General features: G+C 39.4%; 1 protein-coding gene across 1 annotated transcript; it reads left to right on the top strand.

The window, feature by feature from the left end:
* The first annotated feature begins 65 nt into the window (after positions 1 to 65).
* Positions 66 to 27,894, top strand: LOC122984586 (alpha-2-macroglobulin-like). Its single transcript, XM_044355141.1, has 35 exons — positions 66 to 229; positions 371 to 551; positions 898 to 1,054; positions 1,664 to 1,716; positions 2,445 to 2,465; positions 3,459 to 3,624; positions 3,710 to 3,794; positions 3,900 to 4,044; positions 4,934 to 5,051; positions 5,177 to 5,286; positions 5,384 to 5,551; positions 6,057 to 6,284; positions 7,309 to 7,372; positions 7,456 to 7,601; positions 8,051 to 8,200; positions 8,522 to 8,668; positions 8,751 to 8,841; positions 9,685 to 9,856; positions 10,113 to 10,338; positions 10,857 to 10,983; positions 11,152 to 11,273; positions 11,383 to 11,434; positions 12,426 to 12,509; positions 13,167 to 13,343; positions 14,555 to 14,630; positions 14,835 to 14,991; positions 15,087 to 15,161; positions 16,501 to 16,663; positions 19,986 to 20,173; positions 25,978 to 26,190; positions 26,545 to 26,669; positions 26,903 to 26,993; positions 27,080 to 27,251; positions 27,418 to 27,459; positions 27,661 to 27,894. Exons 1-35 carry the CDS (start codon positions 144 to 146, stop codon positions 27,663 to 27,665), a joined length of 4,383 nt encoding a protein of 1,460 aa, XP_044211076.1. The 5' UTR covers positions 66 to 143; the 3' UTR covers positions 27,666 to 27,894.

Below are 27,894 nucleotides of genomic sequence, written 5' to 3'. Positions count from 1 at the left end.
CATTCAACAATATGTCTACAAATGATTAACTTATGGGATACCTGGAAATGATCTGTCATTTTGTGTTTGTGTGAAGCGGGGGTGGGTTTCTGTATCAGAGGCTATTTAAGAGATGCTGAGTTTGAGGATTATCACAGTCAGTCATGGGTCGTCCTGGAATTCAGTTGTGGACATGGACACTGTGTGTCTTCTTGAGCTGGATGTGTGTCGATTTGACAGAAGCAAGACCGTAAGTTTACCAGTACTATCTATAAACCAACAACTGCATGTCATCTTTTGTGTAATAACTAGTCCATATGTAGATAGGGAATTTCTTCCGTATCAGGTCCAGTGAGGTATCTACTGTATGTGTATGTTTCTGTGGCTGTAGGAGTTATATGGTTGCCATTCCTGCGGTTCTCGAGGCTGGAGCTGAGACAAAATTCTGTGTGAGTCTCCTGCAGCCCAACGAGACTCTGGTCATGACTGTTACTCTGATGTCCTCAGAGAAGAATACAACCCTCCTCAAGGAGACATCCAGCACAGAGCTTCTTAACTGCACTTCTTTTAAGGTCAGCTCTCAAGATAGGCTTTGATGCATTTGCTAATTTCCACAACATTCCTTAACTGGAAGAACCTCAATGGAATTTCATAACACATACTGCAACACACACACACACACACACACACACATTTGAAACACACAATATAACATATTCACATTAAAGAAAAAATCACAGCAGTGTAAACTGACAAATACGTATGATTTCGCATTTGTGATTTTGGGTTTTTTAACAGGTCAGCTGAACACATCAAGTGAAATATTACAAGAATATTATTCTTTGTGAATTCTGGTTTTACAATATGAGTTTTGTTTTGTTTTTTGGCTACTGTCTATAAAATATATTTCTGTTAAAGGCTCCTGAAGTGCAGAAGGAAGAGATGCAGATACTGGAGGTGGAGGTACGAGGTGACACATTTTACTCAAGAGAAGTCAGGAAAGTCATGATCAGGGTCTATCAACCAATGACATTCGTCCAAACAGATAAACCAATCTACCTTCCTGGACAAACAGGTAACTCTGAGCTGATCATCTATGATGTTGAACACAATATAGTACTATACGGGTTTCCCCTTCACAAACCATTGAAGATGTGCGTGTATAACTTGTATATGGACTTTTTCAAAATTTTAAAAGCAAAACAATAAAGAAATGACTGTTCAGATGTAAATTTGTATGCATTTCTCAAACTTTTTAATCATATGACATGTTGATAGATATCTGTCAGCTCTGGCTAGCTAACATGACACGTGGAATTCAGGTGCTAAACACCAACTACTAGCAGTATAACACTAGTTCAGAGTTAATACTTACAACTAGTGGGAAATTACTTGTGTCTGTATCTCAAACCATCAATGGGCAGCACAGGTTAAAAGCATAAATACCCAGAGACAAGTAGCGTTTGCATAAAAAAAGTCACACTAACATGTGAAAAAAGAACATACAGTACCGGTCAAAAGTATGGACACACCCTCTCAAAGTGAGTAAGCAGTGTCACATGGTAATGTTTAAGACTGTGATGTGATAGCTACCACTGATTACTTTACAGTATCTAACTTAATAATGATTATGTCTGAGTGGACAGAAGATGTTTAACACTGCTGTATGTCATCTCTTTTGCAGTCCATTTCAGAGTCATTTCACTTGATACCAGGCTCAGACCTGCCAGTCGTCTGGTGAGTGAATTGTCTCTCCTTTCTTTCAGATTTAATTTATAAATCACAGTATTAGTGACACTATGTGACAACAGCACAAGTTTCAATTAGTGCCCCAGTGACCTGGAATATACACACCAGCTAGTTGTACTGAACAGAGGTTACGTAATGAAATGATCGACATGGGTGTGCTATTTAACCAGGACTATGTTTCTGATCAATCTGCTCCTGAACGAGGGTCAATAGTACAACCAGGGCCCCTTTAAGTAAACCTGCTTGTGCTGAGTTGAAAGATTTTTGCTGACGCTGTGATAAATCCGTCAACCCCTATCATGACTTTCTCATTTTCAACAGTTTGCAGCAAAGAAATCTGTTTGTATTGGAAATAACTGGAACTATACTAAAATTAAATAGAATTGTGTTTGTTTGTTTTTTCAAGAAAACTATTAATCAGAATGACTGATAATCTGAGGAAAAGCCTGTTTTATTTGAATGTCTATTAAACCTGTTTCATATTTTTAATTCATAAACATAAGAGCTCTAGTCTATATTGACTGTGTTGAACTCACGCAGTAAATACCTGTACAATGATTGAAAAACATCGGAGCCTTGACTACGTATCATCACTGATTTCTTAAATAAAGAAAAATGACTCGCAGTTCATCACTTTAACCTGGACTCAGAGGACACTGTGTGATGAGAACAATAAACCAACTCCTTTAACAAACCTCTCTCTTTCTTTTTTGCAGTACAATGTCATCGAAATCGAGGTAAGGCTATAATGACAATATCTACACCTCAACATACTGTATACTGGGGGATCTTAGACTGAAAGTTACTTTAAGATTGACTGATATACACCTACCTTGAAACAAGAGGAGATGTTTTAACATCCACACATTTGGTAATGACCCCTCAAATTTGGCTTTCAAAGAGTAGTGACAAGGGTATAACACAAAATGAGACAAGATAGATACATTGATACATTGAACAAGATACATTGAACTTTTTCTGGAGCTTTCAACAGCCTCTAACATTCTTCATCAGTAGAGGGAGTTGGTTGATTTTTTTCTTTTTTTCACATTACCCAATTTCGACTCCTTAAAGGGAAACTTTGATATTTTTAGCTGATTTCAACAACATGTGAACCCTCATAAGATTTCAGTGTGAGACTTCTCCTTAAGCGAGACTTGATTAGATACAATAACAAAGAGACCGCATCAAATATAAGGTAAAGAAAAATGTGTTATTTCTCTGTATGGTCCTTTCCTTAATGTTGTCAGACACTAATAATAACAATATGAGCCTGTCAGCAGCGAGAACAAGCACCTGTAGTGTAGATTACATTGCGGCCCGTTTAGTGGATGTCAGCTCACTCAATCCCCATTAGTCACTTAGACACAAAATGATAGGAAAATAGGGGTCCATGGGACTTAAGTTAATATTTCTCTCTCTCTCTCTCTTTCTTAACTGCATTAAACTACATTCTAAGGATAAGGGCCAAATTCTGTTTGTCTGCCAACATACAGTATATACTGATACCAATACATCTGCCACTGGACTGGTATTTTTAGCCTGACAATACATTTGTCAGGATCTATTTGAGAATAATTTCAGATAATATGTTGTCAAAATGTAGGATGCAAGCTTTCTTAAAAGCACATTGAGTAAACATGATGTCAACAAGTACAATTTTACAGCAGTAAATGAATGGCCCAGTTTCATCTTAAATACATGTTCTTCCCATTCATTTAATTTAACAGGATGCTAACAGAAACCGGATTGGACAGTGGCTGAATGAAACCTCCAATGGTAAAATACTGCAGCTTTCTTACTCTTTGAACTCTGAGGCCCGTGAAGGATCCTACCAAGTTATTGTGACGACTGGTGAAGACAAAATATACCACAGCTTCAAGGTGGAGAAATATGGTGAGTAATGGTTCATTTCTTTTACTTTTCATTTCCATCTATTTGAAGTGTAGCAAGAATGCTAACGACTGTCTTTTGTCCCCAGTTTTACCTAAATTTGATGTAAAAGTAATTACATCTGATGAAGTAAGTATTGAGCAGGAAGACATCACAGCTGAAATATGTGCAAAGTAAGTAAAAGTCCTTTAAATATCTAAAATAGGCCCAGTTTGGTGAGTGAATGACTCTTTTTGAACAACACCTTGATGTTTGTTTTTTTATTTCCATCTAATTAGGTACACATATGGACAGCCGGTGCCAGGCAGCGCTAAAGTTGAGATTTGCAGACCTCTTAATCACTATTTTTATGGAACCCCTGTAGACGACCCTGATCATGCAGAGAGAGAGATTGCTGCTCCATGCCACAAAGAGACAAAGCAGGTACAGTTGTTACAGTGACAGTCTAATCTCTCTGCTGAAATATCAAACAGAGAGAACACAGAAGCGATATATTTCTTATTATTATTTTAACTTTATTTTATTTAATATAAATTAATAATACATTTTATATATGTGAATCAAATTCCAGAAATCCAAAATTCATTTCACAGCATAAATCTTGTAGACAACTGATTTTCCTAAAACGCGTTTGGCTTCAGTTCCCTTATCAGAACTTTTTTTCTCATCTCTGTCGACTATTTGCATAAAACAGGAGCAAACAGCTGACGTGCTGGTTGTTTTTTCCCTTCCTGTTCTCCTTCTCCTTTAACTTGTTCTTCACTTGACTGTTTACATTCTCCTCTCTACTCAAAACACACTGTTTTCTCCTGTGGTGATTGTGACGTACCACATGATCAGAGCTGATACCACGTACACTCAGGTCTGTTCAGGTCCACTCGAGTATTGGACATATTGACATAAAGACACCGAGACCTGCGGCAGTAAAAGGAGACCCGACCCAGTTAGACCCAATTAGTTGAATTTGGACCCGTTCACTCATCAGAGCCATTCCCTGATGAGCCAAGAACTATATTAAGCCGACTATCATTGAGGCACCTTTGCTATTCATGCAGCTATCCCTGCCCTTAGACTGTATATGTCTGAATATAATGTTTTTTAAAAATTAACACTTGAACTTTGAATAGTGAAAATGGTATGAAAAAGAATGTAGGAAATTCCAAAGTGTGTGAAGTTTAAAGTTTGAATGACATTTACAAGTCAATGTATGATGAATGGAGTATAGGGTATGAAATGGACACAGTTTGAGCAGTCCTTCAACTTCTTATTTTTTTGTACATTTTATTTGATCTTATTTCGTTTTCATTTCTAGATGGACAAGAAAGGCTGTGCCACTTTTACCATCAAGATGTCCACTTTCACAAAACTTGACCAAAAGGTGCTGCATGATCGACTCATCCTCATAGCTGAAGTGGAAGAGGAGGGAACTGGTAAGTCTTATTAGATTTTATAATATTTATATTTTAAAAGGGAATCCGTATATTTTTTTAACTATCAATATCATGTATTTATACAATATGGTATACATGTTGTAACATGGAGGCATCTCGTGCAGGTATTTCACCCAAACAAGAGAAAAGAATACCTGTTTCATTTATTGTTGGAAAGCTGTCATTTATTGACACACCTAAGATTTATAACCAAGGATCAAATGTGGAAGGAAAAGTAAGTGCAAAATGTTATCTTCACTTCTTCCATGTGATTCTACACACAGTGTAACTGAAGCAATGAGTATTCTCAATAATGACATTTATTCTGACAGGTTAAAGCAGTATACTACAATGATACACCCATTGCTGACAAGCCGCTGTACCTGTTTAAGGGAGCAAGGTGGTCATCACATTTGCTACAGAATCTCACAACTGACAGCAATGGTATCGCTACCTTCTCATTAAGCACAGCTACCCTCCATGGAGACATCCACCTCAGTGTAAGTAAGAGGTTGCATTAACAACCTGTCAGTCACATCAAAACGCTCTGCAACCCAACAGCTCGAACCTACAACGGCTTCTAAATATGCTGCATCTGACCAAGGTCTGATAGTAGCTGGCGGCCATATTGGAACAGTTTTGAACTATTTTTATACCAAAACCTTTGGATTGGCTGTGATTTTACCACCAACCCAACTGATTCATTTTGTGCTTGAATGATGTAAGCTTTTTATATATCGTTTGTTAACTGTCTTCGTTTACATCTGAATCACAGCCTTGGCCTTTAAATATAGTAGTATTAAAAAGCGGGCAAAGAAAAACACTTAATAGGAAAATATAAAAGAATAGAGAGGGACACAAAGCATTGATTAGTGAGTAAACAATAGGAAAATGATACTAGTTTAAAAATAAACCAATTCACAGGACAGTTAGAGCATTTTCTAAAGCTTGCAACAACCTTAACCACCATGAGCTCATTTATAGTGTTTCTTTTCTATTCTGTAGGTCAGCAACAAACCAACACTGGAGTACCATGCCTATAGATCTAAACACTATGAGGTTGGAGAACACACGTTGTCTGAGGCCAAACAGTATTCTCGTGATACAAAGTCAGTCAGTTTCCTGGAGGTGAAGACGAAGGATAAATCACTTCCCTGTGACAAAGAAGAGGACATGTTCATCAAATACACTGTAGTTGGAGAGGCCCAGGGCTCTGCAGATGTGATGTATCTGGTGAGTGGTGGGTGAGCTATTTCTCGGCTTGTCCCCAGCTGTCTCCTCCAGAAACATGGACACTGATTTTGAGAAACGTCCACAAGCCTAAGAAGTGTCAGAACAGCTGTTTAGTCGTACCAAGCTGTTTAAAAGAGTTTGTAGATTCAGTTTTATTTTTTAAATTCTAAATGAACTATTATTACATCAGTGAAGTCAAATCCACAAAGCTGGATTTGTAGGTTAACAAAGTTAACTTTGGGGTAACTTTCATAAAGAAATCTTCATAATGACTTCAGTTGCAAGGAGCACGTTTCTGAAGGGTTATGGATCAAAACATTTGAAAGGACCACCTCCTCACCAGTCAGCTGTGGGGAAACAGTGAGTCCTACAGGATCCCAGTATGGACAAAATAGTGATGAGTATAGCAGAGCACATTCTTAAAAACAAGTAGAAAGACTTTTCTTTTCATGACAATTTATTTTATTATGTTAATAAATCTTTACATTACAAAGTGTCCCGCTCACAGCCAGTATAGCAGCTTCAAGTCTATTTTCCTCTGTTTGATGCTCATACTGTAACTACAGTGATGTTTTGAGAGCACTTCCAAAACACTGGTGATCTACACTCAACACTGTTCCTCAACACATTACTTTCCTATTGCAGGCTGCTCAACATGTTAAAATTTCAACCACATACTAGAGCCTAAAACATAGATAAACACTGATTTATAACATACTGCTTTTAGTATTTGGTTACTTTTTACATGTTCTGTGCACTTTTTTGTGTTGTGTTGTGCTATTTCTATTTCTGATTCTAGAGCTGTGTTTAGTTTAGTTTTTGTAACTTTCATCATATGAACTCATTACTTTAGCTGTACGACAAACTTTTTGACACAAACATTGCACACATATCCCACTAAGAACTTCATAACATGACAAATTACAACAGCAGACACTGTTGTAATCTGTTGTTAAAGGGAATGAGTGTTTAAAGTTAAGGTACATTATTCATTCTTTGTGTCACTTTCTCGCAAATTCCCCAGGTCCTATCCAGAGGAGCTATTGTCATGCAAGGCTTTAAACAGGTGGAAGTGCAAGATAAATCAGGTGGGCGACTTTAATCACAAGTTTGGGGAAGCATGTGAATGTAAGTTGTAAGACAGTTCATATAAGTTGGTTTGCTTTTTCAGTATCTGAGGGTGAGGTGTCCTTTAAGTTGAAAGTGTCTCCAGAAATGGCACCAGATGTCCAGGTTGTGGCTTACGCTGTCCTTCCCAGTGAGAATGTGATCGCCCACAGTGCTGACTTCTCCACTGAGAAATGCTTCGGTCACAAGGTCAGTGAGAGAGGAAGACGAATGTAGATGACTGTCTGTCAGACGTGGCTGTGGAGTCATAAAGGAATCATACACCTGCTGAATCACTGGTGATAATAATATGTAGCCTTCATTGAAAAGTTGTCACTCATCTGAAGTAATGGAGGGCAAGAGAACGTTGGGTTACTGCTACTAAAACAATTTCAGAAGTGCAATTACTGACTCTTCCTGCAAGAAGAAAGGGGATAAATATCAGTTGGCCAATAGGAGGATGTCAGTTCAATGAAAAGACCAGTGACTTGACCAAAAATGCCTCCTGTGTAAGGATTAATCTGGTCTTTTGGCATTTGTTAAAAATGTAAAGGAGTTGGAGTAAAATACACATTTGTGTCACATTGAAGGGATCACAGGTCCTCAGATCATACCTCTAAAGTCCAGATGGTGTGATGTGTGTTTTGTGTGTGTCTCAGGTGTTGCTGGAGTTTTCTCCATCCTCAGCTGTCCCAGGAGAGGAGAACACCATGCAGCTGACAGCCCAGCCAGATTCTCTGTGTGCTGTGAGTGCTGTCGATCAGAGCGTCCTCATCAAGGAGCCAGGGAAGATTCTTGATGCAGACAAGGTAACTGCTGGTATTAGTTAGTGTTTCTTTCTTTCATTTTCTCCCTTTTCTTTGTTTCCCTAAGTGTGTCCAAACTTTTGTCTAGTACTGTATGTGATACAGCTTTTCAGTATGATTCATTGCTGGTTTTGTGTTTTTACCCACTTGTACAGCACTTTGATATTCAGAAATAAGGTGAAGGCACTATTTTGACTGATATACTTTACAGTCAGGCTTCAAGATAAAAGAGTGGGCCTCAGTTACCAGGAGTTCCCTAATCGTCAGCTCTGTAAAATAACAAATATGTTGCAGTTTATAGCTTTGAACCGTCTTTCTTTTCAGATATTTGGCTTGTTGCCCATCACAAAAGTATCCTATATTCCATATGAAGTTTTAGATTCAATAGAATGCTTGCATGTGAGACCCAGAAGATATGTTCTGCCATACCCCCGACATGACGAGAGAGATGATGCTCATACAGTTTTTCAGGTAATTTTTAGACACGACAAAATTTCTCTTGTTGCACGTGATGAACTTTTCAGTGACATCTGTGTTTTGTTGGATTATCTAGAATGTAGGGCTGAAGATGGCAACAAATTTGATCCTCCGAGTGCCTTCATGCCTCAAGTTTAAAGGAAGACATTACCACTATCCCCGATATGGTGAGTTGTTTTGTTTTTGTTTTGTTTGTTTTTTTTTGCTGTACAGTAAAACAGTTCACTGTGTCACTGCTGCTCTTCACTTCTGATGCATCAGTCAATAAACCCCCGAGTCAACTTGCATTTTGTCAGTCAAATCTCTGGCTTTTTTTTGTGTGTGTAATGCAGCATGATGGGCTGTAAACTTTTTCAGAATTGTGTCTCTAAATGACCTAAACACATAACTGTGATGGAAACTAAGCGAGAAGATGGAAACAGTGTGATGCAGAGCAACTCTGTTTCCTGCTCTGAGCTCTGGGCTCCAGTGTTAAATGCAAGTCGGATAAACTCCTGTTTAAACGTACACATACCAGCATCTCTGCCATCTCCTTTACTGTCCAGTATGATCGATTCTCCTCCTGACAGCCCTGTCATTAGCCGTCAGGAGAGATGCTCCATGCGGGGCTTGGATTTTATAACTGAACTAACACCAGGACTTACACTTTTTATTTCTCTGACTGTGTAGAAATCTGATTTTTTCAGATGATGAACAACAGCATTAAGGTAAAACATGATTTGTATCAGTTTAGTGTGGGGCGGCTGCTCTGCAAGTGCGCTTGATTTGACTGTAACTGTGGTTACACACTGGGTGGAGACATAATATTTCTCATAGGAGGTTGTGTTGAAGAAAGAAACAAATTAATAATATAATGCTGTTTAGTATGTAGGCTTATCAGAACGAAATATATGTAAGATAAATATATACTGTAGATGAGACTACACCCCCCACTTGCCATGCTGACTCTAACTTGACTGTGAAAATCCTGAGTCGGGGACAGCCCTAAATATTTTCTAGTTTCTTTTCAGATATCGGTTACGGGATGGGCAGTGTTCCTGGCAGTGCCAGAAACAGAATGGTTATTGAAACAGTGGGAATGGCAGCTCCAGAAGTAGGATCCTATTCTCCTCCTCCTCCGCCAATAGAGACAGTTCGCACTTTCTTCCCTGAGACTTGGATATGGGACCTGGTGGAAGTTGGGTGAGTTTCTGTCACAAGGGGTTTTGATAGTCATGAAATGGAAAAAATTGGAGTCTGAGGATAATAAACTGTGGATGTATTAAGAGAATTGGATACTGTGTTGCAAGATGGCACCCCATTCATTACAAGTTGCCCACTGGGCCCATAGAAAGATGTTTTTAACTGGCTGACTTCCTGCACACATTAATGGTATGAAAATACTTAACTGATGCTTCTTGGAGACTTTTTCATTTTGACCTCTGATCTGTTGATCCAGAGAGTCTGGAACGAAGGATGTTTCCGTCACTGTCCCAGACACTATCACCACCTGGGAGACGGAGGCTTTCTGTCTTTCCCCTCATGGTTTTGGCTTGGCTCCTCGTAAAGAGTTCAAGGTCTTCCAGCCCTTCTTCCTCGAGCTCAGTCTGCCCTACTCCATCATCCGGGGGGAGCACTTTGAACTGAAGGCAACCACCTTCAACTACCTGTCTAGCTGCATCATGGTAAGTCATATTTTTACAGATTTATTAGTGTTACCTGACATGACATAGTCTGCCACTATAATATTCTTTGTGCGTTGATCTTGTTCTTTCATTAACAAGACCATGCTAGCTGCTCTGTGAGGCTGTACATTTGAACAGTGCTCTTTTGTGCTAAATGCTACTGTCAGCATGCTAACATGCTCATAATGAGAGTGGAGCAGAGTGGAGTAAACATTCTCACATCTGGTAAGAAACTAAACCAAAGGAAAAAGTTTACCAACTCGTCCACTGATGCAGACTGGAGCAAACCAACTACAGGTTTTTTGTGTCCAAAGATATGTTATTAATAATCACACTTATTTAAGTAGTGTACTGTTATTTTGACACACAAAGCACATGTATTATGCTGTGTCATATGTTTTATTCCTAGCAGTGGGACTGTTTTTAATCAGGTTTGGTTGGCTACATACAGGCTGCAGTAAGCAAATGCCATATGCTAAACTCCAGTTTTATAATTAATGTTTGTCTCTCTTAAACAGGTCACTGTGACTCCAGCCCCCTCCTTAGATTTCACCCTCACTCCTCTCTCTGGTAACCAGTACACATCCTGCCTGTGTGGCAATGAACGTAAGACCCTCAGGTGGACCATGGCCCCCTCAGCCTTAGGTGAGCATCAAGCTTTTATCCATCAAGGTCTTCAGGATGCCCTGAAGCTGTCCTGGCTGTCCCTCTTTTACCAGCACAACTCACAAGTGTTTTGACACTTTTAGAACTTCCAGCATCTGAGAAAATTATCAATCAAGTTTTATACACGGGTATATGATGTTTTTTTAGGGGTTGTGAATGTGACTGTGAAAGCTGAAGCTGTGACATCTGAGGTTTCATGTGACAATGAGATCGTGACTGTGCCAGACAGAGGTCGCATCGACGTGGTTACACGATCTCTCATTGTAAAGGTTGGTACCCTAAAACTAAGATGACAAAGAAAACCATTTCATTTTGTATTTAATCTAAGATAAAAGTAACACTGGAACTCACATTATTTCCTATCTCATTTCCTCTCAGGCTGAGGGAACTGAGAAGACAAAGACCTACAACTGGCTGCTCTGCCCTAAAGGTCAGTATGGGTGAGGCCAGGCATCAAACGTTTTGTAAAAGTTAGAAAGGGTGCCCTAGATTACATGTCAAACATGTAACTGAGACATTCATTACTTGCAAAAAGGTAGTAATTACAGTATATTTATGGCAATTGTTTCAAGTTTAGCACAAGTGTCTTCTTTTAAATGTCATTACTTAAATACATTTTATTACATTTTATCATAAACTCATTACACCCAAAGAACCTTCAGTTTTGTGGCATTCATCTATCTTATTTCCCATCAGTGGTGGAAAAAGAATTCAGACCATTTACTTAAGTAAATATACCAATACAGCAATGTAAAAATACTCCATTACAAGTAAAAGTCCTGCATGAAACATCCTACTTAAGTAAAAGTACATAAGTTTTAGCAGCAAAATGTAGTTAAAATAAATGTAGAGGACTGGTCCTTCTAACTGATATATTATATATACTTATTATATAAGATGAAATACATCTTTGATTTTTGGTGAAATATTGGATCATTTGAACATTTATTGAAATGAAACCATGTGAGAAGTTTAGAGGGAAAAATCACTATTTGGTGGAGCTGTTAACAACTCATAGACATGTGAAATGTGACCCCGACTACACACTGCTTTTTGTAAGATGTCAAAAGCCAAAAAAGTTGGAAACCACTGGTTTCATCTTTAATGTGTTGTATTTTAAAAGCTTGTTATATTATCCATTGTGTCAGATCTTCATCTAAAAAGTAACTAAAGCTGTCAAATAAATGTAGTGGAGTAGAAAGTACAATATTTCCCTCTGAAATGTAGTGGAGGTATAATACTCAAGTAAAAGTACAAGTATTTTAAAATGTACCTAAGTATATTACTTGATTAAATGTATTTAGTTATTTTAGTCACTGCAATTGATGATCCACTGACTTCACCTTAAATCTAAATAACCTTGTTTTAGTTGTGACCTCTGCTTTCTGTCTCTAAGCTGACTGTTTTCTGTCTGTACACAGGGGAGGCTTTGACAGAGGAAATAGATATACACCTCCCTGAGAACATGATTGATGGATCTGCCCGTGCCTCAATATCAGTCCTGGGTAAACAACTATTTGTTTTATTGAGTGTTGCTTTAACTAAACAAATCCTTAAGTTTAACAAGCATCATAAAGAAAGGCATCAATAACAAAAAAGTACATTAGAGCTGAAGTGTCATATTATGTTTTGGTTTTATACTTCAACCATTGCAGTTCCATGTAACACATAAAGCAGATTTATAGTCAAAAATGTGCATGAGTACTAGTGATTGCAGGATTATACTTGTACAAGGAACACAACAAATGCAACACAGTCATGGGAAAGAATACAGAAACTCCTTTTGTGCACTGCCTGCTGTATCTGCTCTTTTTGAAGCTTGTTAACATGCTTCCAAGAAAAATAAGCACAAATTTTGCTTGAAAAAAAAAACCCCACGTGATTTATGTGCAAAACATCTGACTTGCTGTTTCTAAGCAAAAGAAGGCTTTAGCTCATCTTTTTCTGTGATTAATTTCGTTCAATTTTTTTTAACCATATATATAATATTTTTCAAATAATGAAAATACATCTTTACAACTTCACAACTCTTACAAACATTTTCAGTGCTGTAAAACCAAAAGAAAATATACTTAGATTACTAGTGTTTATGAGATACATTTAGAAATTAAAGGTGAGGTTAGTTACATGTTCAGGCTTAGTGAGTCAGTGTTTTTGTGCAGGTGACATCCTCGGCCGGGCCCTGAAGAACCTGGATGGACTGCTGCAGATGCCGTATGGATGTGGAGAGCAGAACATGGCTCTCCTGGCTCCCAACATCTACATCCTCCAGTACCTGAAAAACACCCAGCAGCTGACCCCAGCCATCATGAAAAAGGCTACAGGCTTCCTGACCAGTGGTGAGTCTCTGAGCAACACCCTCAAACCTGACTAACATTTTTCATCAAGTTGTGATAATATTCACTTTGCTGGTTATTTCTTGGCTTGGCAGAGAGGTTATCTTTCAAATGACAAAATTACATGTTCAAAAAGTGAGCTAAGAATATTAAAAAATATATTTTGGTGTTTTTAGTTACAAACAGCATGAAAAAGGTAGATAACAAGTGACCTCATTAGATTTATCAGTTTACTTACAACTTAATGAAAATAATTAGTTTCCAACACGCCTACTTGTTGACTCTGATTGGTCTGGAGGCCCTGAGAGGATTTCTGATAATAAGCTTTACTTTTCTTTTTCTCAGATTTGTCATTATAACAGTCCCTAAAGAAAAGAAACACACACACACATAAAAAGAAGAAAAATGTGGGCTCTTACCTTAAAGTCCAATATAAAATCTACAAAACTGAGATTGTGAAAATGACTGAAAGGGACTGAAAGAGTTGAAGATGGTGTAGTGAGAAAAATTGTAGATGCTCATAACTACTGTATATAGTCAGAGAATACATGTAGCGTGATTTGGGACAACTGAGTACAAAAATAACTGACATTCAATTGATATACAGTTTATATATTAGGGATATGCATCAATTTTAATGTCAAATACTTGTGCTTTTACTGGAAGTTGAACAATTTGAACAAAATTAGACTGAGAAACATTATTAGTATTTATAGTTTAAAACTCAAAAACTCAGAATGATCAGATTTGATTGACAATGGCCTGACAGCATAAGCAGTAAACCTTGCAACCGTCATTGCATTTTGTTTCAAATATTGCTCCTTTGTGATTAGTGCACGTGAAAATGTGACGTCACCGTTTTCCAACTGAACCACGCTCAGTTCAAGCCAGTGAGAAGAGCACAGGCAAAACAAGCACAGAGAGACTTCTCTTGTGTGAAATAACCAAAACTGCTCTAAATTTGGCAGTAAATCATGTGTTCATGTGGAACTTCATGGCTCGTGGTGCGAAATTGTCTGAGAAAATATGTCTTTAACAAATAGGTAAATACATTTTGGGCAAAGTGAGGCTGAACATATCACATGCTGTCAAACTTATGGAGCCATCATGAACAAATTCACCCCAGATGATAACCTTAATATTGAACTTGCTATTAAATCTGAAAGTGTGTGTATCCTTATAGCTTTAATAAGCATACTTTTATTGTTGCACAGGCTACCAGAGACAGCTGAACTACAAACATGACGATGGCGCTTACAGCACATTTGGAGCAGGAACGGGGAACACTTGGTGAGAACATTACTGAATCACATGCTGTACTTAGAGTATATGTAGATGATGTGATCATTGGCAGCTGATGGCTTTCATCTTTCTGCAGGCATTAGTGTATTAGTTAGTGTATTGTGGTGACTATCATGAGACAATACACAGTTCAAGTGCTTCCTCTTGTTCTGCTGTCTCAGTCAATGTCTAACCTTGTTTTTATATCCTCAGGTTGACTGCTTTTGTGCTGAGATCCTTTGTCAAAGCAAAGTCTTTCATCTACATTGACCCAGCAAAGATTGAAGAGTCTAAGACTTGGCTGGAGAGTAAACAACGTCAAAATGGCTGTTTTGAAAAGTCAGGAAAACTCTTTAATAACAGAATGAAGGTACTGTTAAAGGGGATCAGGTCATTAGTAACTAATGCCAGCCTGAATATTAGATGTACAAAGATGATATTATTTATAATACTTCCTCTTAACAGGGTGGTGTGTCTGATGAAGTGACTCTCAGTGCTTACATCACTGCTGCCTTCTTGGAGATGGACATTGCCAAAGATGTGAGCACAATCTTCACAAATATCTCAAGTTGTTTTCACTGCAAACTCAAGTTTCATTTCAAGTAAATTTTCCATAATCTCACTTTCATCATGTCTTCCCAGTGTGCAGGTTTTTAATTTAATTTTTTGCTAGCAGCGATATCTTTCAAAAATGTTCTTGGTAATATTACTGCAGGCAGAAAACAGCCTCACCTTTATCCACAATCCAAAATGCTTCCAGACATTACTTCAGCACTGCTCAGTAGTCTCAACCATAGATCAGTCCATTAGAAGACGACATCCATTTTTATTGGCAGTCATCTAGGAAAGTGTTTTTAATAGCCGTGATAACGCAGACCCAGACTACATGAAGTTAGTGCTACATGAAGTGAGAAATTGTCTTTGTGTGTCCAAAACCATCCATGCAGCACTGGGTTAAAAGCACAAAAGCATCCCTCACAGAAATGTTAGCATTTTCTTTGTTGAGTAACATTAACACATATGAGATACCTGCTGTTTGCTTACTGCAAAAAGAAAGAATTTAATAAGTATTATTGATTTTTATATTATTATCAGCTCATTGTTTACATAAAATTATTATTTGACTTTCACAGCAGAAACCTTGGACGCTTGATGTAACTCCCCATTTTATTTATTGCTCCTGTTAGTGCTAATGTTTTATATTCAGAGCAAAAATTAATCCTACTAACACACAATATTACCTGCCCTATAACACTTAATAACCTAACGATGAATATGTTTCTTCTGCAACTGGGAAGAGCTTGATGAAACAATTAGCTCTGCTAACTGGCTATGGTTAGCAGCTAAACAGTAGCAACCACAGCACACACAGCACAGAAAAAAAACGGAGAGTAGTATATTCACTATCCAAAACAGATTTAAAAAAACCTTTCACACTGAAACTCACTCTGTTCGGTTGGTTAGCATTGTTGGCTTCACTTGGGGATGTCATTGTGCTGGAGCTTAATGTTGGTCTGTGTTGGTGGTGGTTTTGCTACCTCTGTATCAGTCTTTGTCATCCAGTTTAGCTGTGCTGTTAAATAATTTGTCACTGCTGTGCTGCTGTAACTTTGATTTATGCACTTCCTCCTTGAAGTCAGAATTGTCTCAACAACAATAATAAGTCCCCATTGAAACTCACTGAGCGGAAACTTATTTGATGCCTTAATTCATTTACGTTTCTTTGAATAAAAGAATTTGTTAACATGGCAGTCAAAGGCATCCAATGAATTGTCTTTGGTCCATGGAAAAACATAAAATGAACAAGTTGTGTTTAGCTCAATCAAAATCAGTTGAGTCATAAGAAGATATACTACAATGTGATTTTTATCTGTTTCAGGATCCTGTGGTGAAGAAGAGCTTGTCTTGCCTTAAGGAGTCCACCAGTGACCTCAGCAACACCTACACTACAGCTCTGCTGGCATACGTCTTCACCCTGGCTGGAGACATGGAGACCCGTGCTCAACTTCTGCAGCACTTAGACACGGTTGCATCAAAAGACGGTGAGTCATCCTCCTAAATGAAATCACTCTGGCTTCATTACTGTGAATGTAGCTCAACTTGTGCCTGTAATGATCTGACCAAGCATGTTTTGTTCTTGAGGACAAGGCAAGTTTATTTGTATAGCATATTTCATCAACAAGTCAATTCAGAGTGCTTTTCATAGAGCATAAAAGGCATCAAGACAGAATATAAAAGCAACACAAGTAAAAAGCTATTTAAATACAATTTTAAAAAGTGTTAAATTTGGAAATATAAAGAAGCTAAAATAGAATAAGACATAAAACAGGAGAATAAAAGTTACAGTGCAGTGTAAAATATTAACCCTCAAATTTGGTTTAATAAAAGGCAGTGGTAAACAGAAAAGTCTTCAGCTGTGATATAAAAGAACTGAGAGTTGCAGCAGACCTGCAGTTTTCTGGGAGCTTATTCCAGATATGTGGAGCATAAAAACTGAACACTGCTTCTCCATGTTTAGTTTCTACTCTGGGGCCAAAAAGCAGACCTGTCCCAGACGACCTGAGAGGTCTAGATGGTTCATAATGCAGCAGCAGATCAGAAATGTAATTTGGCCCTAAACTATTCAGTGCTTTATAAACCAACAGCAGTATTTTAAAATCAATTCTTTGACAGACAGGAAGCCAGTGTAAAGATCTGAGAACTGGAGTTATATGATCTACTTTTTTGGTCTTAGTGAGGATTCGAGTAGCAGTGTTCTGAATCAGCTGCACCTGTCGGATCGATTTTTTTAGTGAGACCTGTGAAGACAGCGTTACAGTAATAAAGTCTGCTGAAGATAAATGCATGGACAAGTTTTTTCCAAATCCTGCTGAGACATAAGTCCTTTAATTCTTGTTTTTATTCCTTCTTATTCTTCAGATGATAGTAGGTTTGTAATTGTCTTAATGTGGCTGTTGAAATTCAGGTCTGAGTCCATGGCTACACCAAGATTTCTGGCTTGGTTTGTAGTTTTTAACATTATCGATTGAAGCTGAGTGCTGACTTTTAATTGTTCTTCCTTGGCTCCAAAAACAATTACTTCAGTTTGGTTTTTCTTTAACTGAAGAAAATTCTGGCACATCCAAACGTTGATTTGTCCAATGCACTTACTCAATGCTTGTATTGGACCATCGTCCCCTGGTGATATGGTTATGAAAATGTGTGTGTCATCTGCATAACTGTGGTAACATATTTTGTTGTTTTCCATGATCTGAGCTAGTGGGAGCATGTAGATGTTGAACTGAAGAGGACCCAGAATGGAGCCTTGGGGAACTCCGCATGTCATTTTTGTCCGCTCAGATGTGTGATTACCTATGGACAAAAAGTAGTCCCTGTCCTTTAAGTTGGATTCAAACCAGTTCAGTACTGTGCCAGAAAGTCCCACCCAGTTTTCCAATCTGTCTAGTAATATGTTGCGGTCAACCGTACTGAGATCCAGTAATACTAATACTGTAATTCTGCCACTGTAATTCTGTCAGTGTTTAAGTGTATGTCATTGACAACCTTAACAAGAGCAGTGTCAATGCTGTGGTGAGGTTGAAATCCTAACTGGAAGACATCAAAATGGTTGTTTAGTGCTACAAAGTTGTTCAGCTTTTTTTAAATGATTTTACTTAAAAACAGGAGGTTTGATATGGGCCTATAGTTGCTCATTAATGAAGTGTCTAGATTGTTCTTTTTCAAGAGTGGCTTGATGACGGCAGTTTTCAGGGTGTGTGGGAAGACACCTGAGAGAAGAGATGTGTTGACAGTCTGTAGGAAACAATTTTGAAAAAGCCTGTGGGCAGAATATCAAGGCAGCAAGAGGAGGATTTCAGATGTTGTATAATGTCCTCCAGGTTTTTGTGATTGATCGGATGGAATTGTGTCATACTACTCAAATTGATTTTAAGTGGACACAGGGACAACACATATCCTGCTCCTGATATGGAGGCACTGACTGCTTGTCTAATTTTCTGAATTTTGTCAGTGAAGAAGGAGGCAAATTCATTGCAAGCCTTGGTGGATAGATGTTCAGGGGCAACTGATACAGGAGGGTTTGTTAGCCTGTCGACAGTAGCAAATAAGGCACGTGCATTATTATTGTTTTTGGCAATGATGTCAGAGAAGAAGGACCACCTTGCATTTCTCAGTTCCAAATTATAAATGTGATGTCTCTCTTTATAGATTTGTTTTTCGCCTGCATTCAGCTTTTCAACACTCTTTTTTCCATTCTGACCAGCGTGGCATTTCTCCATAGAGAACTTTTCTTACCAGAGACAACCTTCACCTTAGTGAGTGCAATGGCATCAATAACATTTGTAATTTTAGAGCTGAAATTATTTACACGCTCATTGACTGAGACCCAAGAGACAGCTGGTGTGGAATAGAAAGCCTAAATAAATATTTCACTTTTGTTTTCAGTGATATACCGTTTTGTGATTACCTCTGTTTGAACATTTGTGTGCATGGAGATAGCACTCTCAAAGAAAACACAGGAATGATCAGAAAGAGCAACATCAGTCACCACAACCTTAGAAATGTTCAGACCCTTAGAGATGATTAAATCCAGAGTGTGCACCTTGTTGTGTGTGGGCTCTGTCACATGCTGAGTCAGTGCATAGTTATCGAGAATATAACACAGTTTTTTAGTCCCTCTGTCCTGGGGGTTGTCAACATGGATGTTAAAATCACCAACAATAACTACACAGTCAAAGTCAATACAGATAATAGACAGCAGTTCAGCAAAATCATCAAAAAAGGTAGCGCAGTATTTAGGTGGCCTGTAGATACTTAGAAATGTAGCTCTAGAGGAGGAATTCGACAGGAAAACTATGCTTGACTATGGACACATAGTACTCTCATGCTGCTCATTCCACCTTAAAACAACTTGATGCAGTTTACCACTGTGCCCTGTGTTTCATTGGAGGAGATCACTGTCATCAGAAAGTCAGGAAGTGGGTTGGTCCTCACTAGGAACCAGAGAACTACACACTACCATTTTTGTTTCTACATGTCTCCCACTAAAGATCCCTCAGCATATTACATCTCTTCTCAAATTTAAAACTACAGCTTATCAGTACCAGGTCAGGCTAACTTTTGAAACCCCATGAGTAAATACTGATTTTGGAAGACTACCATTTCATTTTCATGGACATTAAAACTTGAAAGTCTCAGCCCATTTGATGGATGTACAGATACAGTATATCTGACCGATTGTGTGATGTGTGTCTTCTCTGTTTTATTTCTCCTGCTTTATTTGGATCCTTCTCGCAAAAGAGATCCTGATCTCAATGAAACTACCTGATTAAATAAAGGTTATATGTTGTGAATGGCTGTCCTTAGGGGGCCGGCTTCGCTGGTCTCAGACAGCAACAGAAACGTCAGCCTCTCTGTCTGTGGAGATCAGCTCGTATGTCATACTGGCAAAACTCATCGCCTCCCCTACTGCTGAAGACCTGGGCTACACCAGCCGCATCATCAGATGGCTGACAGACCAGCAGAACTCTTATGGAGGCTTCTCCTCTACACAGGTACATTCAAAACAGCTGATTGTGGAGCTTTGAGTCAAACATACAGTACAGGGATAGATTTATAAGAAAATGGAATTGTGTAAATGTGAGCTACTGTTTTCATAGAGCTTGTGGCCACAATCTGTGTTTTCATCATCTGATTTACTAAGATGGCACCTCATTATGCAAATTAGCAGTTTGACTGATTTTGATTACAAAATAGTTGCTTGGCAACTCCACCTGAGAAAACTGTTAGGTATTACTCATAAATGATGATATTATGATCTTTAGCATATATGTAATTATTAATACATTAGGAGGCAATAAACACGTTAATGGGAAATGAAAAGCAGATGAAGTGACATAATAAGACAAATTAAAAATGCACAAAATATACACAAGGCACCACAACTGGTGGAGACAGAGAGAGAGAAGGATGGAGCAAAAGGTTCATCAGATTAGACCTGTGCAGGTTGTGGTGGATGTTGTATTGATATGGATCCTGACATAAATGCAGCCCAACACTCACTCAAATGTCTCAACAAAAGAAAGATTTGTAGTTGCAGCCTATAGTGATGATATAGTTTATTGATGGTAGAGTTCAAATTTGAATTTGATCAACACAAACCAAAACTTCCCCTTCTATTGTTTTCTGCATTACAGTAGTCAGATACTGTGTTTGTTATTAAAAGCCTATTTTTTTGTTTCTAATAAGCAGTTTGTTATATTCAAACCTATGTTTAATGCATGTTTATTTTTCTCACTACAACTTCCCTTGTGGTTCTTGTAAATCCCATCCCATGTTTATGCCTCCGTTTCAGAGGCAGAGAATTTTCCATGCAAAACTGACCTTAGAAATTATGATTATAATTTGATTTCAGTGATTGTATCACACCAAGGACAAAAGCAGTATCATAGTATATTAATTTCAAATCACATATACTGAGCATTACTTTCCAGTTTTAAATCATAACTTTCCTACCTTTAGGCAGCCATTACTATCAATTGATCAACATCTTCGAGAGACTTTAAATTGATAAATCGTGCCCTCAGAATTATATGGTTCTATCTGACATTTTTGTCAAAAATGAGTTATTCATTTGAAAGTATTCTTTGACATGTTATTAACAGTTTGTGTAGGTTTAATTTTGTTTTCTGCATTATTGGCCCTAAAATTTGAGAAAATAAAACGTTCTCTCTCAAAAATCAATCTCTAACTAGACTACAAGGTTTCATCTGCGAAGCACCAATCAGAGCTCAGAATGTAGACAGGAGGACCAATCAGGTTCCACCTCTTCACCATGTAACCTCACTTCTCTGTGACTGTGGCATGGATGAATAATAAGAGCTGGATAGGGCGCTGCCACTCAGCCTTGCAGCTGATTTTGCCCAGTGGCCACTCACAGTATTGCAGCGAAAAATCCCCCTGCAGCCTAAAAAGCATTTTCCCCATAGACCACCACTGTAAAACAGACGTCTGTAAAACTGTTGACAGGACACTTCGAACTGCAAACAACATCAATTATGACTCTTTCTATTGTGAACTTTTGATTCATGTAGGTTTTATATTTGTAAAACTTTCCTCAAGCCGAGAAAAGCGATTTAAAAAGTCTATGGGCCAAGCAGGGGAAACACTACTGCACATATTCAGCGGGCAGCACAACACGGAAGCAAACCTGGAAGCTAGAAACTTTTTCTGGTGTATGCGCCAGGCGAGCAATTCCTGTTGGAGTGAATAGGCGCCATTTTTAGTTCAGTATCCAGCTCTTATAATACATCCATGGACTGTGGTTGAATGAGCTGAAAACATCATGAAATGCTGCTCAGTCTTAAGTTTTTCCAAATTGATTAATTTTATCAAAATAATTCAGTAAGACACTGATACAATCACCGAGTTAAAGTCAGTTCTCTTTCATAATATTCGTTTCGATGTCTCACAATGGGATGCATGCCTCACTGCAGACCTCAGAAGCATTAATCTCATTACGCCAATCCTGATTGGCTGGTGAATGTGTTCATCTGCACCAGGTAGTGCCACCTACCTTAAATAGTTGCTGCGGACGACACAGTCTCATTCAAACACCTCTTCTCACTCGGAGCATATCTTACATCAGGAGCTAGCTAGCTTAACTGTCAACAGACGGATCTTACTTAGCGTCTGTAGCCGGACTATGGACTATGGAGAAGATGAAGACGCCGCTGCAGATATCTGCATATCACAGGATGAAGAGGACGACAACATTTTCATCACTCCAGCCTGGGCTGCGCAGCCCGGGACCTCCACCGCCTTTCGGGATGGAGATGAGAGTAGCACACCAGCTTCTCCTCTCCCCAGCTCAGACTTGCTCGACGTGTGCAAATGTGCTGCAGACCGACTGGCCATCCCCTGGCCTGCTGTCATAGCGGAGACCACCAGATCCCGCTACGAGAGGAAGAAGTTGCCCTTGGCTAAGAGTGCGACAAAGCAACTTCTCCCCGTCTTCCCGGAGCTGCTGGATGAGGTTGCGCGTTCATGGAAGGACCGCCCTCACACCAGCAGGAGCCCAATACCCGGTGCCTCGTCCCTCGACTGTGAAGCGATGGAGAGCTGGGGTCTGCTCGGTATGCCTCCGATGGAGCCTCTCATTGCCACCCACCTTCACCCCCGGCTGTCAACGATGTCCTCTAGGAGCCCTGCACTGCCATCTAAGTCTGACCGGTTTCAGTCAGCCCTGACTGAGAAGGCTTACAAAGCGGCAGCACTTTCGGCCAGAGCGCTCAATGTCCTCTCCATGCTCACGGCATACCAGGCAGAGATATGCGAGGATTTTGCACGGACACAGGACCCAGCTACGTGGGAGGAGATACCGGTTCTTACCGACCTGTGTCTCCGTATCCAGCGCTGCGCGGTCCAGGCCACGGGAAGAGCGATGGGAACAATGGTCCTACAGGAACGAGCGCGGTGGCTAAACCTCACCAACCTGTCGGACAGAGAGAAGGACGATATCCTGGACATGCCCATTGTCCCAGAGGGTATCTTCGGCTCTGCGCTAGCTTCTATGCAGCGGCGATGTGAAGCCAAGAAGAAGGAGGTCGAAGCTCTCCAGCTTTGCCTCCCCAGTTCCCTCTCCACCTGTGTAGCGAAAAACCTTCGCTCAGGCTGCTTCCCAGGTTCCGCAGTTTAAAATCCCTAAACAGCCGAAACCTCAGCCAGCCCCGTCTCTGTCACCCAGACAGGAGGCTAGGACCAGCTGGCCCAGAAAAGCTCCAGCTCCGGCTGCAGCTCTGCCGGCACGACCCGCTCAAGCTGCCAGCCTGCAGGCCAGGAAGAAGAAGAGAGCGGCTTGACAGTACCTCTCTCCACCGGTGATGCAGCTGGACGTTCCCCGTTCTCCAACTCCACCTGTTGGGCTTTCATGTGTGCTTTCAGGGGCCCCCCACACCCCCGACTACCAGTTGCCGCGAACAGTGCCAGAGCGGGCAGTGAGGAAAGGAGACTACAGTGCAGAGGGTTCAGCTGTTGCCCCTCTCTCATGTCTCAAAGCACGCACACACACACATATTTTCCTAAAGAAACTAAAAAGTGTCCGCTGACGCATCCAGGCCAAAGGCCGAGGGCGCAGCACATAAACAAAGCCAAAACAGAAACAATGAACAAAATAAACAGTGCGGTGGCAACACCCACTGTCCCTCCCCCGCGAAAAGCTGCAGCTTTCCATGGGGTAGGGGTCACTCTGTTTGTCTCCTGGGCTAATCCTGATAAGGGAAATCCTGTTACTAAGCAATGCCTCTCTGGTGGAGGCGATTGCTTTGGCTTATATGAGTCAGGGTCTGCAGCCGCCAGCGGGTCTGCGAGTGCGCTCTATTTGTGGCTTGGCCGCATCCTGGGCCTTATTCAGGGGAGTTTCTGTTCAGGATAGTTGTGCTGCGGCGAGCTGGTCTTCACCTCTCACTTTTGTCCGTTTCTATATGCTGGACGTCTCTGCCCCGTGTGTAGCACGCGTGGTCCTGGAGTCCTAGCTGGAACAGAGCGGCTCTCTCTGTGGGTTGGTGGATGCTAGATAAGCTTGTCTGGCAATACGGGAGCTACCACATCCCATAGTGAGACATCGAAACGAATATTATGAAAGAGAACTTTAGGTTATTTACATAACCCCAGTTCTCTGAGTGATATGTCTCACCAGACAACCCCTCTTGCTTGGGCGAGTGAGAAGAGGTTCTTATCTTGAATGAGACTGTGTCGTTTGCAGCAGCTATTTAAGGTAGGTGGCACTACCTGGTGCGGACGAACACGTTCACCAGCCAATCAGGATTGGCGTAATGAGATTAATGCCTCTGGGGTCTGCAGCGAGGTGTGCATCCCATAGTGAGACATCTCACTTATATTACTCAGAGAACCGGGGTTATGTAAATAACCTAAAGTTTTGTATCTTGTTTGAGCTCAGTGAGAAGCTGATGTTGACTTCTATCTACTGTACCATGCTAGTCAGCTATCTTTCTAAGTTTAATTACACAGTTAGCAGAGTTGTTAGCAATAATTAGTTAACAAAGGTTATCTCAGGGCACTTTTAACATAGAGCAGGTCTAGACTGCATGAGTCTCCCATGAGCAGCACTTGGCGACAGCAGCAAGGAAAAACTCCCCTTTAGTGACTAAGTTACTCTGAGTACTTAACAAATATGAAAGAGAAATTTGAATATGTAAGAATATAAGATACATTCAGGCTGCTGTTTGCTGATGCTAACACTACCTGCTGCTAACTGTGTTTGTGTGTGTTTAATGTTATAACTTGAGTCCTGCAGGAGAATCAGTAATGACAGAGAAACATTCAGAGCTCAGACACTGACAGAGACCCTAGATTGTTGTTGAAGTACAACAAACAAACAAACAAATAAATAAATAAATGTGTAAATAAGTAAATTTGGGAGCAGAAAAGCTCTGAGATGAAGAGCAACAGACAGAGACAGCAGCAAAAAAACATCAAAGCAGAGAAAGGAAATTAACAAAGAAACATTTTTAAATGTTCTTTATGTCTTAAATTTATCAGTTCAAATCTGTCAGTGAAAACCAAATGTAATTATGTCTAACTTTAAAACATGCAGCTAAATCGTTGTCTGTGCCCAAATATCATAAAACATAACTCGCTTCAGTAGTTCATCCATTGATTCTGTGTATTAAAACAAAATATGACAAATCTGTTTACTTTTTCCAACAAAATCATCTTCTTTTCTGAATTCTCAGAGTTAGAAGGTTCTATCAGAAATCAGCTGGTTATAAAAACAACACTTTAAAATGTGATTAAAAAGATTTTGATAATATATATTTAGAGCACATTAAGGGTGTTTGTACTTTATGTCAGTTTTGCTAACTAGGATGTCAAAACTTTGAACCTCAATATCTCAAAAACCACTCAGAATGCAGATAGAACCTGATAATTGTGAGGTTACGAAAAGTAAAAATCATGTCTGCCTTTATTGTTAAATATAAAGTTGCAATATGGTTGCATGAATGAGATTATAAGAAAAGATGAATATGAAAAGTCTGCTACATGTCTCTCAACAATATAAGTTTATTAAGTACATTTGTACATTTCTATGCTTTTCTCTCTCTCTCTCTCTCTCTCTCTGTGTGTGTGTGTGTGTGTGTGTGTGTGTGTGTGTGTGTGTGTGTGTGGTCCAGGTATTCCTCATGTTTTGGGGACATAAATCTGTTTACACAGTCATGATGTGGGGACAAAAAGCAAGTCCCCCTAACGTAAATCATTAATTTTAAGGTGAAGACTTGGTTGTGTGTGTGTGTGTGTGTGTGTGTGTGTGTGTGTGTGTGTGTGTGTGTGTGTGTTGTAGGACACAGTGGTGGCTCTTCAGGCTCTGGCTCTCTACTCCACTCTGGTGTTCAATCCAGAGGGTTCAAGCACAGTGACAGTCCAGTCTCCCAGTGGCCAGCTGACATTTGATGTGAACCAGAACAACAAACTGCTCTACCAGGAGAAGATGCTGCAGGACATGACAGGAAAGTACAGCCTGGAGGTGAAGGGAACTGCATGTGCGTCAATGCAGGTCAGTGAATGCTGGAGATCTGTTGGTAGATAGATAAATTTCATCCCTTATTGTTCCGAAAAAGGAATGAAATCTATCCCTTATTTAACTATCATGAAATTATTTTGTCAAAAAGATGGGGAGATACAGAAATGATTTTATAAATTAAGGAAATGTATTCATTTTAAATGTTTATTCCTCCACCCAAGAAAAGAGGCAGCATCACTCGAAATCTTTTTTTCAATCTGGAAACCTAAAACTACAATCATTAGCCTGTGAAAACCAGATGGTACTTCTCAAGGGGGAAAGGACATTCATAAGATTCTTGTTAACTTTTTATGAATGTTAAATCTTCCTTGTGTACCTGTTTGACAGATTTCTCTTCATTATAACATCCCAACTCCTGCTGATGTAACTACACTCAGTGTGGAGGTAAAACCAGAGGCTAACTGCACCAGCAAATCCACCACACCTAAACTCACTCTGAAGCTAAAATCACTGTAAGTACATCAACAGCACAACAATGATAGAAGAATTATGCAATTTCAAACAAATAATCTCCTAAGTAACTGTTGGTGGATGGACATGTTGGAAATGTTTACAACTTTGTAGTTATTTTGTAGTACTGCCAGTGCCTCACATTAAAAACTCTCTATGCATCAGCCAGTACAACTATGAAGAACAGAGTAATATCTCACTGTGTAACATCACATTTTTTATGGTTCCATTACAGTTATAGTGGGAAGGAGACCAGTTCAAACATGGTGATCCTGGACATCAAAATGCTCTCTGGATTTGTCCCAGATCCAGAGTCTTTGAAATGGGTAACTTATTACTGTAGTTTAAACCTGTAATATTTGTGTCAGATGTCGATGTCGTGGTAACTCAGCTGAATATCATGTCCTCACAGCTCAAACGTGCCCCGCTGGTGGATCGTGTCGAAGAAAAGGAAGATCATGTTCTGGTGTACTTAGAGTTACCAAAGGACATACCCATCAACCACAGCTTAGAGCTCGTACAGGAGGTCCAAGTGCAGAACCTGAAGCCAGCCGTGGTCAAGATCTATGACTACTACCAGCCAAGTAAATCACATTAACTCTAAAACCCACTTACAAACAAACTGAACAGTTATAAGAAATATAATTTGGAGAACTACAAGTTGTAAATGTGCTGGAGTTTTGGACACATGAAGAGGGTTTGACTGTTTTTGTTTGTTTTAATGTCTCTTCTACTTCTTTTTCCTCTCAGGTGACCAGGCTGAGACAGAATACAGCTACCCTTGTGCTGCCGGTAACAATCTGCAATAACATACAGGAACACTTACAACATTCATTTAATGACCTGAAAAAAACCTCATTTTAACCAATTTTAACCTGACCACACAAAGCAGCATGTTATAAATTGTTTTGACAGATAATCTTAGTATGTACAACAATTTAGAAATCAACTAATGTAGTCTTAACAGAATTATTTTCTTTCTTTCTTTTGCAGCATGAAGAGTGAAGGGTGGTCAGTCCTCAGGTCATCACAGATTTCAGAAGATTTTAAAAGGACTTGCACTTTAAAAATGTTCATTTTATATACGTTGTGTAGCTCCATGTCTGTTAGTGTAATCATACACAAACAGTTAACACTTATTTTGCTTGTTACATTTTGCCACAAATCCTTACAGCTGTGTAACTCCTGTATGTGTCTAAAGTGAAATCCATACACAATGTACAATAA

Source organism: Thunnus albacares, chromosome 6 (genome assembly GCF_914725855.1).
Source record: "Thunnus albacares chromosome 6, fThuAlb1.1, whole genome shotgun sequence".
NCBI classification, from domain to species: domain Eukaryota; kingdom Metazoa; phylum Chordata; class Actinopteri; order Scombriformes; family Scombridae; genus Thunnus; species Thunnus albacares.
The sequence above is the reverse complement of the archived record's forward strand: the minus strand, read 5'-3'. Positions and strand labels throughout refer to the sequence as shown.

Excerpts from the sequence above, each read along its gene's own strand:
- LOC122984586 (XM_044355141.1), top strand. The coding sequence starts at position 144 with ATGGGTCGTCCTGGAATTCAGTTGTGGACATGGACACTGTGTGTCTTC. Across the intron at positions 230-370 it reads GATTTGACAGAAGCAAGACC|GAGTTATATGGTTGCCATTC; the intron begins GTAAGTTTACCA and ends CTGTGGCTGTAG. Across the intron at positions 10,339-10,856 it reads ACCTGTCTAGCTGCATCATG|GTCACTGTGACTCCAGCCCC; the intron begins GTAAGTCATATT and ends TCTCTTAAACAG.